Here is a 13719-nt window from a genome sequence, read left to right on the forward strand (position 1 = left end):
AAATTGATTGTATAAAGGACATGTGGCAAAATCACTTCGCAAATATACTGTAGGAGATATATGTGTGTCTGGAAATAATTAATTCCATATATGCATTTCGTAATTAAATACATACATTGTATGGTAAATATTTAACAAATTCCATATATACACAATAATTGATTCCATATTAATTAAGCTACATTTTTCGATTTTTTTTCTTATTAATTCTTTACCTAGCTTTAAATAGTTAATTAAAAATATTGTTTTGAAAGCTATATAATTATATTTTTATTATTTATAAGTAATAACTAAAATAAAAGTCACATTAACAGAATCATTTACATAATATATAGATTAATATATAAATATATTATGTTATATATATTTTCATACAAAAAAATAGTCCAAAGTAAATTTAGTATGATAAATGTTGAAATGTATAAAATATATAACACCATATATATTAAATGATATATACAACAATTTTATTATAAATTATCATTAAATTTTTATCCATAAAAAAAATAAAATTACTTTTGTGGATATACTGGTCATATTCTAAAATATCGATAATACAATTGATGGTTTACAAGATAAAAAAAATTACTCAATATAAACTATAACATTGTTTTGCTTAGAAATATCGTATTAAACAATTGTTTAAAAATTACTCAATATTTATTTATAAAAAAAAACAAACACATGAGCGGGTGCGCAGATCAAGCTCTTGTATTAATGAAATTACTAAAAGAACAATATACCCTTTTATACTGCTATACGTGTTTCCTAAGAATTCTCATTTATACTATTATTCATATTTCCAAAAGATACTAAAAGTTAATTTAGTTTTAATAATATAGATATTTCCAAACATTGCTAAAAAATACTTCTGATACATGATGATAATCTATGCAAAGCTGAAACCTTTACTCAACAACTGATTTAGTTTTTTTGAGACTTCTGTTCTGATTTGGATTGGGAATCAGTTGTTTTTTTTTTTTTTTTTTTTTTTTTTCGTCAAAAAAAAAAACAACTGATTCCCAATCCAAATCAGAACAGAAGTCTCAACAACGTCAGAATAATTATTGTATGTTTAAATATGATTTCAAACTAAGCTATCATGTAAAGTTTATTGTACCTTTATACTAAACAAACTCATCTCATTCCAAATCAGAACAGAGGTTCCTGCGCTCACATCTCAATGAACAACAACACAAACAAATATATCAATATGATGAGTATGTAAAACAAACATACAACAAAACGTTCATTAGATATACAATACAAGAAAATGAAGCAAACTTTTTTTTCTTCTGGTATCTCAGTTTTTTTTGTTTTACCACTGTGCACTCAATGATTCTATTTTTCTACCATACTTGAATCTGAGGACAGATCTTTCTAAGAGCTTTGAAGCCAACAGAAAAGATTCTATCTTTTATTCTCAGAGATTCTTCCTCTGTGTTTTGGTTGGCCCTTCTATTTCCCTCACCATCTCAGGGTTGAAGCAAAGACAGAGAAACATTTTGTTCGGTTTCTTATCAGTCTTTCTCTGTAGAAGAAACACAGCTAGTTTCAGTCTTCACATTACAAATAGAAATGAGAAATGTCTTGTTCTCATGATTTGTTGAAATTGAAATCTTACCTTTGGGTTCTGATCTTGAGTTTTAGTGTTGCCCATCAAAAGCCTACATCACAAAAAAAAAAAAAAAAAAAAAAAAACACAGTACACAATTAGGACAAGAACATAAACTCAAATGCAAACTGAGTCAAGAGTAGAAAACAAATCCGGCTTACTTCAAGAAACTGAATTTGTTCTTCTTCATGGAACTGTGAGTTGCCGGTTTTTCACTGCAAATCAATTACATAGAACAAATCAGATGCAGAAAAAAATATATAGAGAAAACAATCAAAAGATGCTTTTATTTACCTTATTTTCTGTGAGACAACAGGCTCCATTGCTTTCTTTGGAGCTTCTGATTTATCCATAGACACCGGTGAGTTCTTGGCAACAGATTTTCCCTCTTCTTCTTTTTCTCCAATAAAAGAGCTCTTCTTCAACAACTCTACATCCTCTGTGTGATTCACATCGAGCACCTCAAGAACAGCCTGTAAATCATCTGCAATCACAGAGTTATCAACCACAGTGCCTTCTTGTTCCAAAACCACAACAACACTCGTTCTTTCGGATTCTTCTTCATCTTTCTCCATACTCAAAACCACCTCTTCACCACCCAGGACTAACTCTGTTTCACCACTCTCTTCTTCTTCTTTAACCTCATCTTTAGTCAATGTCTCCAATGTGTTTAGCAACACCGCAACACTTTCTGGTTGTTGTTCTTCTTGTTTTGAGTCATCTGAAGCTGCTTTTGCTTTCTTGGCTTCAGCTATTTTCTTGTAATGAGCGTCAAAGAAAGCTTTCTTCTGAGCAACAGATCCAGGCTGAGAATATTTCTCAGCTTCATCGACATACTTCTTGTGCGAGAAGCTTGACCATTTCCCCCACTCAAGATTCTCTGTCATGAATCTACCGAAGGAGACTGATTGGCTAAGCGCATGCATAGTATTATCCTGCAAATTTGCAAACTTTCTGATGAGTCAAAAGTGTTTCCAATCAAATCATTAGCTAAACCGGAAACCCAAATTCAGAAACTTTCATACAACACAAATTAAGATCAGAGAGAAAATCAAGATAATAAATATTTCAAGATCACCATAGGAGGAATCAGAAACAAACCTGATGAGATTCATGACGAGAAAGAGGAGCTGCGAACGAATGTGAATGAAATAGAACTGCAGATTCACCCATTGCGCCAATCCTCAAAACAATATTTTTCTCTCTGAATTATTATTTTCTCTCTTTTTGTAAGCCAAACGGCTAATAGAATTCGAACGTTCGAAAACAATTCTTTTCTCAGACCAAACACATGTTTTAGAAGACGTTCTGAAACAGTTTTGTTGAAATCTGGGTCCCACGAAAAAATAAATAATTGGAAGAGTTTTTTTTTTGAAAGAGGTTAAATTATGAACCTAAGAAGTTTAACAAATTAGATTGTTTTTTGCTACGGTTGTTGACATGATGAAGTGGTTGAGAATTAAAACAAAAGGAAATTTCTGGTGAAAAATATATTTAAATGTTATGTTCGGGAAAGAAAAATCTAAAAGATCAGTAACCTTTAAACTGCATTCTAAGTACATTTTTAATTTTTAGATAATAGTATTAGTAACGCGTTTTAAATCTAATTTTAGTTATTTTTTTACAAAACATTTGTTTTTCTATACAGCAGTTATATTACATTTTATTTAGGGTGGGAAAGAAAAAAGTGTGATTACGGTTGAGTTGAATCTGATGCATGTAACGTTTTTGTTCTTTTGGTACCAAAGAAAACAATTTTACACTACAAGTAATGCTGTTAGAATACATTTACATCACAACCATCAGAGAAAGCAACCATTTTTCTTCTTCTTTGGCATCTATTAATAAATAAACAGACAGAACTTTGGTTAGAAACTATAAACACAAACAATAAGGGAAAATCTCAATCTTCTTATAGTTATTTATTTGAATCTTATTATTTCTGAAAAGTATGCACCCTAGTCAATGTTCAAAAATCATGGTCTGATTGGTTCATTGGTTTTGTCCGCTTTTTAGTTCGAAATATACATTTTAGCGGACAGAACCAATGAACCAATCAGACCATCATGATAACAAGCTTCTGCTCCAACAAAAAAACTAATAGCAAACAAAATAATTTTTTAACTATAATTGTTATCAAAATCACTCAAATTGTTTAGTATCAAACTAAAATAAAATTGTTTATCAAAATTGTTAGATATATCACTATCGCTAAATTACTAAAATTGTTTATTAAAAACTAATATCAAAGTAAAATTATTTTGTAAATTAAAATTGTTAGTAAATCGTATAAATCAGCTAAATCACTAAAATTATTTATTAAAACTAATGATTTACCCTATAACCATAAAAAAAAATGACAAAACAACAAAATCACTTTTTAGATAGATAGGTAGATAAATATTCCCAAATGAATTAAAGCTTGGTTTGATTTTAGAGATATCATATCAAACCGGTTATTTTGCAGAAGAGAAGTATGTGGTACATTATTATTTCCATCATCACTTTGATATTGTTTCCTTTTTTGTTTCACTTTCAAATCTAAGAACTATAGATCATGAAAAGCATCACATGAACTCATTTGTTCTTACGTTTACCTGATTTGCGGAGGATCAAATAATGGATCTCAAGAACTCAGTTATGACACTTACGTGTTAGACGCAATGGTCTTAAGAAGAAATCTTAAAGTATATCAAGCTTTACCTTTACTGGTAGCCTAATAATTGATCATAGGCCTGGGCATAAAATCCGGAATCCAAAATCCGAACCGAACCCGAACCGAAAAACCCGACCCGTTATCCGATCCGAAACGTAAAAATACCCGAACGGATCTTGTAGGGTGGTACAAAAAATATCCGAACCCGAAGTGTTATTAACCGAACCCGAACGGGTAACCCGAAAAATCCGAAATTAATAGTTAATATAAATATTTTGAAATATATATATAAGTATTCCAATTATTAAATTCAATATTTGTGGTAATATTATATATAATAATAAATATTAAAATTCTAATAAATGCTTTAAGTACACAACTAGTTATAAATAAGTATTTTATAATTTGCTCATTGAAATAAAAAGTCTACTCTCTATAAGACAATACATATTGTTTACAAATGATGTTTGTTTTCATACTTGATTTAACATTTTATTGTTATTTTATCAATTTTATATGTGATAGATTAATTTTTATTTAATTTAGATGTTTTTCTTTATGTTTTACTTCAAAAATTTTGTTTTTTATTTTGGTTATATCCGAACCGAACCGATATAACCCGAATCCGTACGATATATGATTACTTTATGGGTTTTATGATGCAATACAATTTTGAACCGAACCCGAAGTGTTATTATCCGAATCCGATCCGTACTAATAAAATTTTAGTATGGGACCTAAAAGCGTAAACCCCAAAATTCGAAAACCCGAAAAATCCGACCCGAATGCCAACGGATACCCGAACGCCGAGGCCTAATTGATCATCTGAGAAAAGAGAGAATATTTTTTCCTTTGCAAGGGGATTAGAGTTAATATGTGATTTGCAAATCCTCCATAGCCAATATTATATAATTGTTTTTAACATTTTAGTGAGTTATGCTGATATTGTTACTTAAGAGTTCGATAGTGTTTACTGCAATTTGATTTTTGGTCAAATAATTTGTTTTTCTCTAACGAAGGCATAAATGTGTAAAATTGCTGATTAATATGAACATGGTAAATAAACGGCTAAAAGGACATTTATACCAACTTAATCTTGACTCGCCAAAGAAGAAGTTTGACTCTTCTCTTCATAATGGTGCATAAACAAAGTTATGAAATCTCGATCAAAGCAACATTTAAATGATCACAAATTTCTAAGAGACGGGCTTAACAATAGATCTCTTAATCTGCCTAATACATCCGTGTATTTGTGTATATATAGGGGCATGATGCGATAATTGTAAACATGCAGATGGTGAAATGGAGGTTCAGGAAACTAAAACGTTAAAACAATATAGCAACAAGCAGAAAATACTTCTGGTCGGAGAAGGAGACTTTTCATTTTCTCTGTCTCTAGGCAGAGCCTTTGGTTCAGCCTCCAACATCACTACGTCTTCCCTTGACAGTCGAGGTACTAAAAATAGTATTCATCTTATAAATTTTGTTACATTGATAATCGAACTTGGGTTGCTAATGAGTTATTATTATAAATGGTGTAGTTGATGTAAATCGTAAGTACACATATGGAAAGCAGAACGTGGAAGAGTTGGAACGACTCGGATGCACCGTTATCCACGGTGTCAACGTCCACTCCATGAGCTCAGATAATCGCTTAGCTCGATACAACCGAATTGTCTTTAATTTTCCTCATTCAGGTTTAGGTTTTGGTTCTGAGCATGAGAACTTCTACATCATGTATGTATTGCGCAACACCCACACTTTTATCTCCTTTGGTTGTCATACTTCGTGTATAATTAACATTAAAATTTGGTACATGTGTACAATATTCACAGGCAACACCAGGCGTTAGTAAGAGGATTTTTCGAGAGTGCGAGAAAGATGTTAGAAGATGAGGATGGAGAGATTCATCTGACTCATAAGACAACAAGACCATTTAGTGAGTGGGAAATAGAGACTCTAGCTCAAGAAAAGGGTTTGCGTCTAATCAAGTTGATGGTATTTGACCAATTGGCGTTTCCGGGTTATTCTAACAAGAAAGGAAGTGGAAGTAACTGTGACTCTAACTTTCCGATCCGAAGTGCAGTTACTTTCATGTTCAAGAAATAAATCTTTGCTTAATGCCAAAGAACTAAATAATATGCATCTTTTAATCAGTACTCTAATAATAATGATGGATTTGTTTTCTAATCGCCAAAACTAATTCTACTATAAAACGTATCAGCCCCATGCGCTTACAACTAACCATATAATTTCCAATCTTAAAGACATAGAACAACAACTAAGTAAGGAAGTTTACAAATGGTGCAACTAAATGTTGCCTGCTTAAATCACATAAATTAGCCGAAACTAACAATCTACATTACACTCAATTCTAGATTGTGTGAATGAGGAGGTACACAACTCAAAAGCTATAATGACAAGAGGTATGCAATAACTGCAAAAGGTATGGGATAATAATACAAAACATCTAAAGTTAGCAAAGAAAGATTTAGCTTGTAAAAAAAGTGTTGAGTCGTCTTTTTTATCCGTGGCATCCATTGGTACAAGCATATTCAATAGATCCTCTACTGAAAATATGGTCGTGATCGAAATCTTCGACCCTCTATATAAAAGGACAGTTTATTTGTAGTACATTACCGATGCGGGACTTACTTAACAAGCAGCTTCACACACCCAGTACGTCCCCGTTTCTAAACTCAATGCACTAACACCACACCATACGTCACCGTTGGGTTAATTTCATTCTCAATCTACTAAAAAGAATTTCACTTCCAAAAACCAAAACGACGTCGTGGGATATACGTTAGAGATGACGATCATGACGTACGGAAACAAACAAAAAATGGCGATAAGTGGATCCTACTTTTCCGGTATGAGTCCAATATGACTCAAAAGTCAATGACACTAATCGAATCATGGCCTCGTCTCTTTCAACTTTGGAACTCAATCAATTACGAAAACAAAAATTCAAGTTGATACAGAACTGAAGCTCTAAATATATATTTAATAAATGATTTGAAATATCAAATTATCAAGCAAGGTATCTTAACTTTCTCTTTGCTTTTTCTTCTTTTTTTTTTTTTGAACTACAATTTTTTGTTTTGCTTTTTTTTCTTCTTTTGGCAAATCTTTAATTGTTTTTTGTTGTATATTATATGGTACACTCTTCGAATGTAAACTACTAAAAAGTAAAAACAAGAATTGTAGATACTTTATTGGGTTTAAAACGAGAAAGAGATTGTCCGGTCGAACCGGCGTTGGTTTAACAATAAGCAGTCACTTTCTTCATCCTTCAACGTCAAGCTCGTAAATTTCCATGAACGTCTTTGAGCATCAGTGAAGAAAAAATGACAAACCAATATTTATCTGTCTTCTTTCATAATCAGAGAATAAGAACAAAAATTACAATTTGTATACGAGTAAAATAAGTATAGATGCTTAAATTCTTAAGCAATAATTCATCAAACCCAAAATCTAGAAACAGAGAGCGTAAGAACAAAAGATGAAGAACCGTAGGAAACGGGGCGTTGGTGACGTCGTTGTTTCATGGAGAAGATTTTTCCCGTTTGTTGCTCTGTTCGTCTCCTCCTTCCTTGTCTTCTCGGCTTTGTTCATCTTCTTAGGTAATTGGTTAAGCTCTATAACCCCCCGCTAATAATCAGTAAACTGACTATAATTTGGATAAACCAGGGAAATTCCGCCCGTCGATTAAGGCGGTTCATGGTGGCTCTGTACCGCCGGTTATGGTGGCCCCGGTTCATGAAGCGGTTAAGTTTCCTGACCAAACACTTATTCTCATAAAGTATTATCAATGGTCTTCTCGGTTATTAACAAAAGATGACCTCTTCTGCGTTTTCGCCCACACAAACGATTCGTCCAAAGTGTATAAAGAGTTACCATTCGCGGTGGAAATCAGCGATCCCGGCCGTCAGATTGTACGGTGTTCCGCCGTGCCACGTCACCATACTGTATCACTCGCCGTTACGAGATGGACGGTTGATAATCGTTTCCTGGTGGGAGCCACATACCAGTGGGATAGGCTGGTTTACGACGCCGTGATCGACCACGATAACACCACGGTGGCGTTTGTCAAGGGTTTAAATCTAAGGCCAGGAAAAGTTGCTGACGTGTCAAGATACGAGTGCGTGTACGGTTGGGATTTAGCGAAGCCCAAGCTTTTGCTTAGGTCACAAGTTATCTCTGCGGCCCAAGAGATCGTACGGTGCAAAACGCCACTAACAGTGTTAAAGGGCCCACGAGTGGCCCAATCTTCTGCGGTTAAAGTCTCTGTGAGAATCAAAGGAAGTGGGATGCTACCTTCCGTTGCCCACCCAATAAACCATCCGGTTCGGGTCAAAGACTTGACCTATGGTGAAAGAAAACAATTCGAGACATGTGTTTGTACCATGACACGAAACGCAGCCAACGTTTTGAGAGAATGGGTGATGTATCATGCTGGAATCGGCGTTTCACGATGGTTCATCTACGACAATAATAGCGATGACGACATAGTTTCCGAGGTCAAGAATCTAAAAAACAGCGGTTACAACGTTTCTAGACACTTTTGGCCGTGGATCAAAACTCAAGAAGCTGGGTTTGCTAACTGCGCGATTCGAGCCAAACGCGATTGTGATTGGGTCGCGTTTATTGACGTCGACGAGTTTTTTTACATCCCGTCTGGTCAAACCTTAACCCAAGTCATAAAAAAATACACAACACCATCATCATCGTCTAGCAAGATTGGTGAAATACGAACGTCATGTCACAGTTTCGGACCTTCCGGTCTTAAAGATCCACCTCGTCGTGGAGTCATGGCATCTTACACGTGTCGTATGTCGCAACCGGAGAGACACAAGAGCATAATTAGACCAGAAACGCTAAACACGACGCTTATAAACGTTGTGCACCACTTTCAACTAAAAGAAGGGTTCACGTTTGTTGACGTTGAAAAAGATGCGATGATAATCAACCATTACAAATATCAGGTATGGGATATTTTTAAGGAGAAGTTTAAAAGAAGAGTGGCAACATATGTAGCGGATTGGCAGGACAAGGAGAATGTCGGGTCGAAAGATCGGACACCCGGGTTAGGGACACGACCCGTTGAACCGTCTGATTGGGCTGAGAGGTTCTGCGAAGTGAGAGATAATGGGCTCAAGGACTGGGTATTGGAGAATTTCGTGGACCGTAAAACGCAGCGTTTAGTGTGGGAGGGAGAAAGGAATATAATGGTGGGTGAAGTTGTTGCTCAGATGGGTTTGTGCTGATAAAATAATTGGTCGGAAGAGGAAAAAGCAATTTAAAACCCAATACTGTTGTAAAAGAATCTGTATGTTTTATTATTCTTATGTTTAAAGATAGAATTACACTCTTATAGAATAATGAAAAGAATACAAATCATAAATCAATAAGGAAAAGGAAACTAGGGTCTCTCTCTTTAGCCGCCGGCTCTCTCTCTCTCTAGGGCGCCGGCTCTCTCTCTCTAGGGCGCCGGCTCTCTCTCTCTAGTTATGGACATCCACAATATGATTTATAACACTCTCCCTTGGATGTCATAACCATAGAGAGTTTGTAATACGCTTTGGATGTTGCATCATTAAAACCTTACCATGAAAACCCAGTGGGACAAAACCATGGTGAAGAAAAAAGAGTACAACACGTATTACTCCCCCTGTTCTGAACATCACCGAAGGTCTTTCAACCTACGCATCCCAATCTGATGTGTGAGCTTCCTGAACGTGCAGGTCGGAAGTGATTTGGTGAACAGGTCTGCTGAGTTGTCGCTGGAACGCACTTGGACTACTTGAACCTCGCCGGCTTTCTGTAGCTCGTGCGTGAAGAAGAACTTAGGTAGTATGTGCTTCGTCCGGTCCCCTTTAATGTAGACATCCTTAAGCTGAGCAATGCAAGCTGCATTGTCTTCATACATCACGGTTGGTGCGTCGTTTCCTTCGGTCATCCCACAATCGACTCGGATATGGTTGGTCATGGCCCTCAACCATACACATTCGCGGCTGGCCTCATGAATGGCCAAGATTTCCGAATGATTTGATGAAGTGGCCGCGATCGTCTGCTTCATGGAACGCCATGATATGGCCGTTCCACCATGTGTAAACACATAGACTGTCTACGATCGAGCATTGTGTGGATCCGAAAGATAACCTGCATCAGCAAAACCAACTAAACCTTCTTTGTTTTGGTTAGTATAAAATAAACTCAAGTCTTTCGTTCCTTGTAGGTAACGAAGAACATGTTTAATTCCGTTCCAGTGCCTTTGGTTCGGACAAGAGCTAAATCTAGACAATAGATTCACGGTAAAACATATATCTGGTCGTGTGTGACTAGCCAGATACATCAAAGCTCCTATGGCACTGAGACATGGCACGTTGGGACCAAGGACATCTTCATCGTCCATCTTAGGACGGAACGGATCAGTGTCCTGGCCGAGGGACCTCACGACCATGGGGATCGACAACGGGTGAGACTCGGCCATATTAAATCTCTTGAGTACTTTTTCTGTATATGTCATTTGATGCACAAGGATTCCATCTTTAATGTACTCAAGCTGTAATCCCAAACAAAATTTTGTTTTTCCTAGATATTAAGATATTCAACTGTTTGGGATATCTCTCCAGAGGTTCCTAGGATATTCAAATCATCAACATACACTGCTATGATTACAAAGCCCTCGCCGAATTTCTTTATAAAGATACAAGGGCTGATCGGATCATTCTTATATCCCTCTTTCACTAAGTACTCACTTAGTCTATTGTACCACATTCGGCCTGATTGTTTCAATCCATAAAGTGATTTATTCAACTTTATACAGTGTTGTTATCGAGTACTCGATTTGTTTTTCAACTCTATACCCTATGGTACTTTCATATAAATCTCATTATCCATTGGCCCATATAAGTATGCAGTTACAACATCCATTAACTGCAAGTCTAATTTTTCTCTTATAGCGAGACTTATCAGGAATCTAAAAGTAGTAACATCTACCACAGGGGAGTATGTCTCCTCATAATCTATTCCTGGTCTCTGTGAGAATCCTTGTGCAACAAGCCGTGCTTTATATCTCATGACCTTACCGTGTTCATTTCTTTTCCTCACAAAGACCCACTTATAGCCGACTGGTTTAAGATCATATGGTGTCCGGACTATTGGTCCAAAGACATCTCTCTTCTTTAAAGAGTTTAACTCCACGTTTATAACTTCTTTCCATTTGATCCATTCTGATCGTTGAGTGCACTCATAAATAGACGTGGGTTCATGATCCTCATTATCATCCATGATTTCAAGTGCTACATTGCATGCAAATATATCATCAATGTCGACATTCTTTATGTTCCATTGTATCCCAGACAAGACATAGTTTATTGAGATCTCATTATTATCAGGACGTTCAGTACCTTGAATCTTGGTGTCCCAAGAATCAGTATTATATACATCAGGGCCGGCCGCAACTAAGCATTCATGATCGACCGCGATCGCTATTAGGGTTTTGGGATCGGCCACGACTAAGTCCCGGGATTTAGGAACGGCCGTGGTCGTGTCTAGGGTTTTAACAACCTCGGTTTCAATCATTGCACCTTTCTTAGTTTTCCGAGGGTTCTTATCTTTGGAACCTATTGGTCTACCACGTTTCAAACGTTGTCTAGAATCTGTAGCAACTTGATTGTGTCCCTCTTTAACATCAATTCTTATTGGCGCATTAGCAGCTGGTATATATGACTTAGTCACTCCTTTCGGGTCATCAAAGGAATCTGGCAATTGATTAGCTAGCTTTTGTAAATGTATAATATTTTGAACTTCTAAATCACACTCTTGAGTCTGAGAATCTTGCCAAGATAAGGAAGTTTGATTCCATGTAATTTCTTTTACCAGTTTACTGTTATCTCCCCCTAATGTTGGATGTTCGGATTCATTAAAGTGACAATCCGCATACCTGGCCTTAAATAAATCACCCGTAGTTGGCTCAAAGTATTTTATAATCGTGGGAGAATCATATCCAACATATATCCCCATCCTCCTTTAAGGTCCCATCTTTTTTCTCTGTGGTGGTGCAATTGACACATAGACGGCACAACCAAATGTCTTAAGATGGGATATGTCTGGCTCATGACCCGTAAGCAATTGTAATGGGGAATATCTATGTTCACTATGTGGTCTTATACGAATCAGTTCGGCCGCGTGCAAGACCGCGTGTCCCCAAGCTGTGGCCGGAAGCTTAGACCTCATAAGCAATGGTCTAGCTATTAGCTGAATTCGTTTTATGAATGATTTGGCCAAGCCGTTCTGTGTATGCACATGTGCCACGGAGTGTTCCACACTTACCTCCATGGACATACAGTAATCATTAAACGCTTAGGACGTGAACTCACCAGCATTGGTCTCTATCATTCTGACCTTAGCATAGTAAAGGGCCAGTAGAGAGCGCATGTATAGACTCTAGGACTTTCTTATAGCCTTGGCCGATCTCTGTGAACTGAAGGAACTCTTTGTTTCCTTCGCCCTTAGTATCAATATGAAAGCCATTCATTCGAATGTCTTTAAAGCTCAATAGCCTTCTCTTAGAGCTGGGTGAATACAATGCATCAGATATCTCTAGATGCGTACCCTTAGGCAACATGATATTAGCCTGGTTGTAACCCTCTATGAGACTTTAGAGACTTTTATATCAAAAACTTTCATTCATTAATAAAATAAGTTCAAAGCAATCAAAACATAGAAAACACAAAGCAAAGAACACAAAAACATAGATGTCGAATTCAACTTCATTCTTTAAAACAATCAGACGTTTCATACTCCACGAGATTGTCTTGTTCATGATTAAAATCATCTTCACCATCTTGATAAGTCATATGAGCTTCAGGATTCTTCCCTTTCAAACTCTCTTGGTAGAGGTCAACGAGATGTTTGGGAGTTCTACATGTCTTAGCCCAATGATCATCCATACCACAAAACTCTCTTGGTAGAGGTCAACGAGATGTTTGGGAGTCCTACATGTCTTGGCCCAATGATTATCCATACCACATCTATGGCACATGGATTTGGTCGAGTTTTGTTGTTTAAATGATGTATCACGGCCTCGGCCATGACCACGGCCTCCATAAGAGTTTCCTTGGCCACGGCCATATGAGTTGCCTCGGCCTCGATCAAACAAGTTTCGGCCTCGACCACCACGTCCATGCCATTTTCCACGACCACAGCCGTGTTGGCTATCACTCTGGACATGGTTCGACTCTTTCTTATCCTCTATGGCCGCATGTGCCTTAGGTAATGGGTTTGTTCCAGGAGGTCTCAATTCACTGTTTCTCATTAACATTTCATTGTTCTGCTCAGCGAGCGAGAGACAAGAGATCAGATTAGCATAAGTTGTGAAGCCCTTCTCTCGGTACTGTTGTTGTAACAACACATTGCTTGTGTGGAAGGTGGAAAATGT

At 36.5% G+C, this 13719-nt stretch overlaps 3 protein-coding genes across 3 annotated transcripts; 2 read left to right on the plus strand and 1 right to left on the minus strand.

Annotated features, from left to right (window-relative positions):
• Positions 1-1186: 1186 nt before the first annotated feature.
• On the minus strand, positions 1187-2943 carry LOC106298775. Its single transcript, XM_013734914.1, has 5 exons — positions 2717-2943; positions 1910-2550; positions 1777-1830; positions 1625-1667; positions 1187-1531 (listed from the first exon to the last, which is right to left on the minus strand). The coding sequence occupies exons 1-5, from the start codon at positions 2786-2788 to the stop codon at positions 1424-1426; spliced, it is 918 nt and encodes a 305-aa protein (XP_013590368.1). The 5' UTR covers positions 2789-2943; the 3' UTR covers positions 1187-1423.
• A 2630-nt stretch (positions 2944-5573) lies between these two features.
• Positions 5574-6380, plus strand: LOC106299771 (uncharacterized protein At4g26485-like). The gene is made up of 3 exons (XM_013735787.1): positions 5574-5724; positions 5813-5974; positions 6124-6380. Exons 1-3 carry the CDS (start codon positions 5574-5576, stop codon positions 6378-6380), a joined length of 570 nt encoding a protein of 189 aa, XP_013591241.1.
• A 1268-nt stretch (positions 6381-7648) lies between these two features.
• On the plus strand, positions 7649-9674 carry LOC106298487 (UPF0392 protein RCOM_0530710). Its single transcript, XM_013734617.1, has 2 exons — positions 7649-7897; positions 7965-9674. The coding sequence occupies exons 1-2, from the start codon at positions 7777-7779 to the stop codon at positions 9539-9541; spliced, it is 1698 nt and encodes a 565-aa protein (XP_013590071.1). The 5' UTR covers positions 7649-7776; the 3' UTR covers positions 9542-9674.
• Positions 9675-13719: the final 4045 nt, after the last annotated feature.

This window comes from Brassica oleracea, chromosome C6 (assembly GCF_000695525.1).
Source record: "Brassica oleracea var. oleracea cultivar TO1000 chromosome C6, BOL, whole genome shotgun sequence".
Classification (NCBI taxonomy): Eukaryota; Viridiplantae; Streptophyta; class Magnoliopsida; order Brassicales; family Brassicaceae; genus Brassica; species Brassica oleracea.

Bases quoted from the DNA above. Each gene is read 5' to 3' on its own strand.
- LOC106298775 (XM_013734914.1), bottom strand. From the start codon at position 2,788: ATGGGTGAATCTGCAGTTCTATTTCATTCACATTCGTTCGCAGCTCCT. The intron at 1,668-1,776 runs GTAAGCCGGATT...TTTGTGATGTAG, and splicing joins AACAAATTCAGTTTCTTGAA to GCTTTTGATGGGCAACACTA. The intron at 1,532-1,624 runs GTAAGATTTCAA...TTTCTTCTACAG, and splicing joins CTCAAGATCAGAACCCAAAG to AGAAAGACTGATAAGAAACC.
- LOC106299771 (XM_013735787.1), top strand. From the start codon at position 5,574: ATGGAGGTTCAGGAAACTAAAACGTTAAAACAATATAGCAACAAGCAG. The intron at 5,725-5,812 runs GTACTAAAAATA...TAAATGGTGTAG, and splicing joins GTCTTCCCTTGACAGTCGAG to TTGATGTAAATCGTAAGTAC. The intron at 5,975-6,123 runs GTTTTGGTTCTG...ACCAGGCGTTAG, and splicing joins TTTTCCTCATTCAGGTTTAG to TAAGAGGATTTTTCGAGAGT.
- LOC106298487 (XM_013734617.1), top strand. From the start codon at position 7,777: ATGAAGAACCGTAGGAAACGGGGCGTTGGTGACGTCGTTGTTTCATGG. The intron at 7,898-7,964 runs GTAATTGGTTAA...TGGATAAACCAG, and splicing joins GGCTTTGTTCATCTTCTTAG to GGAAATTCCGCCCGTCGATT.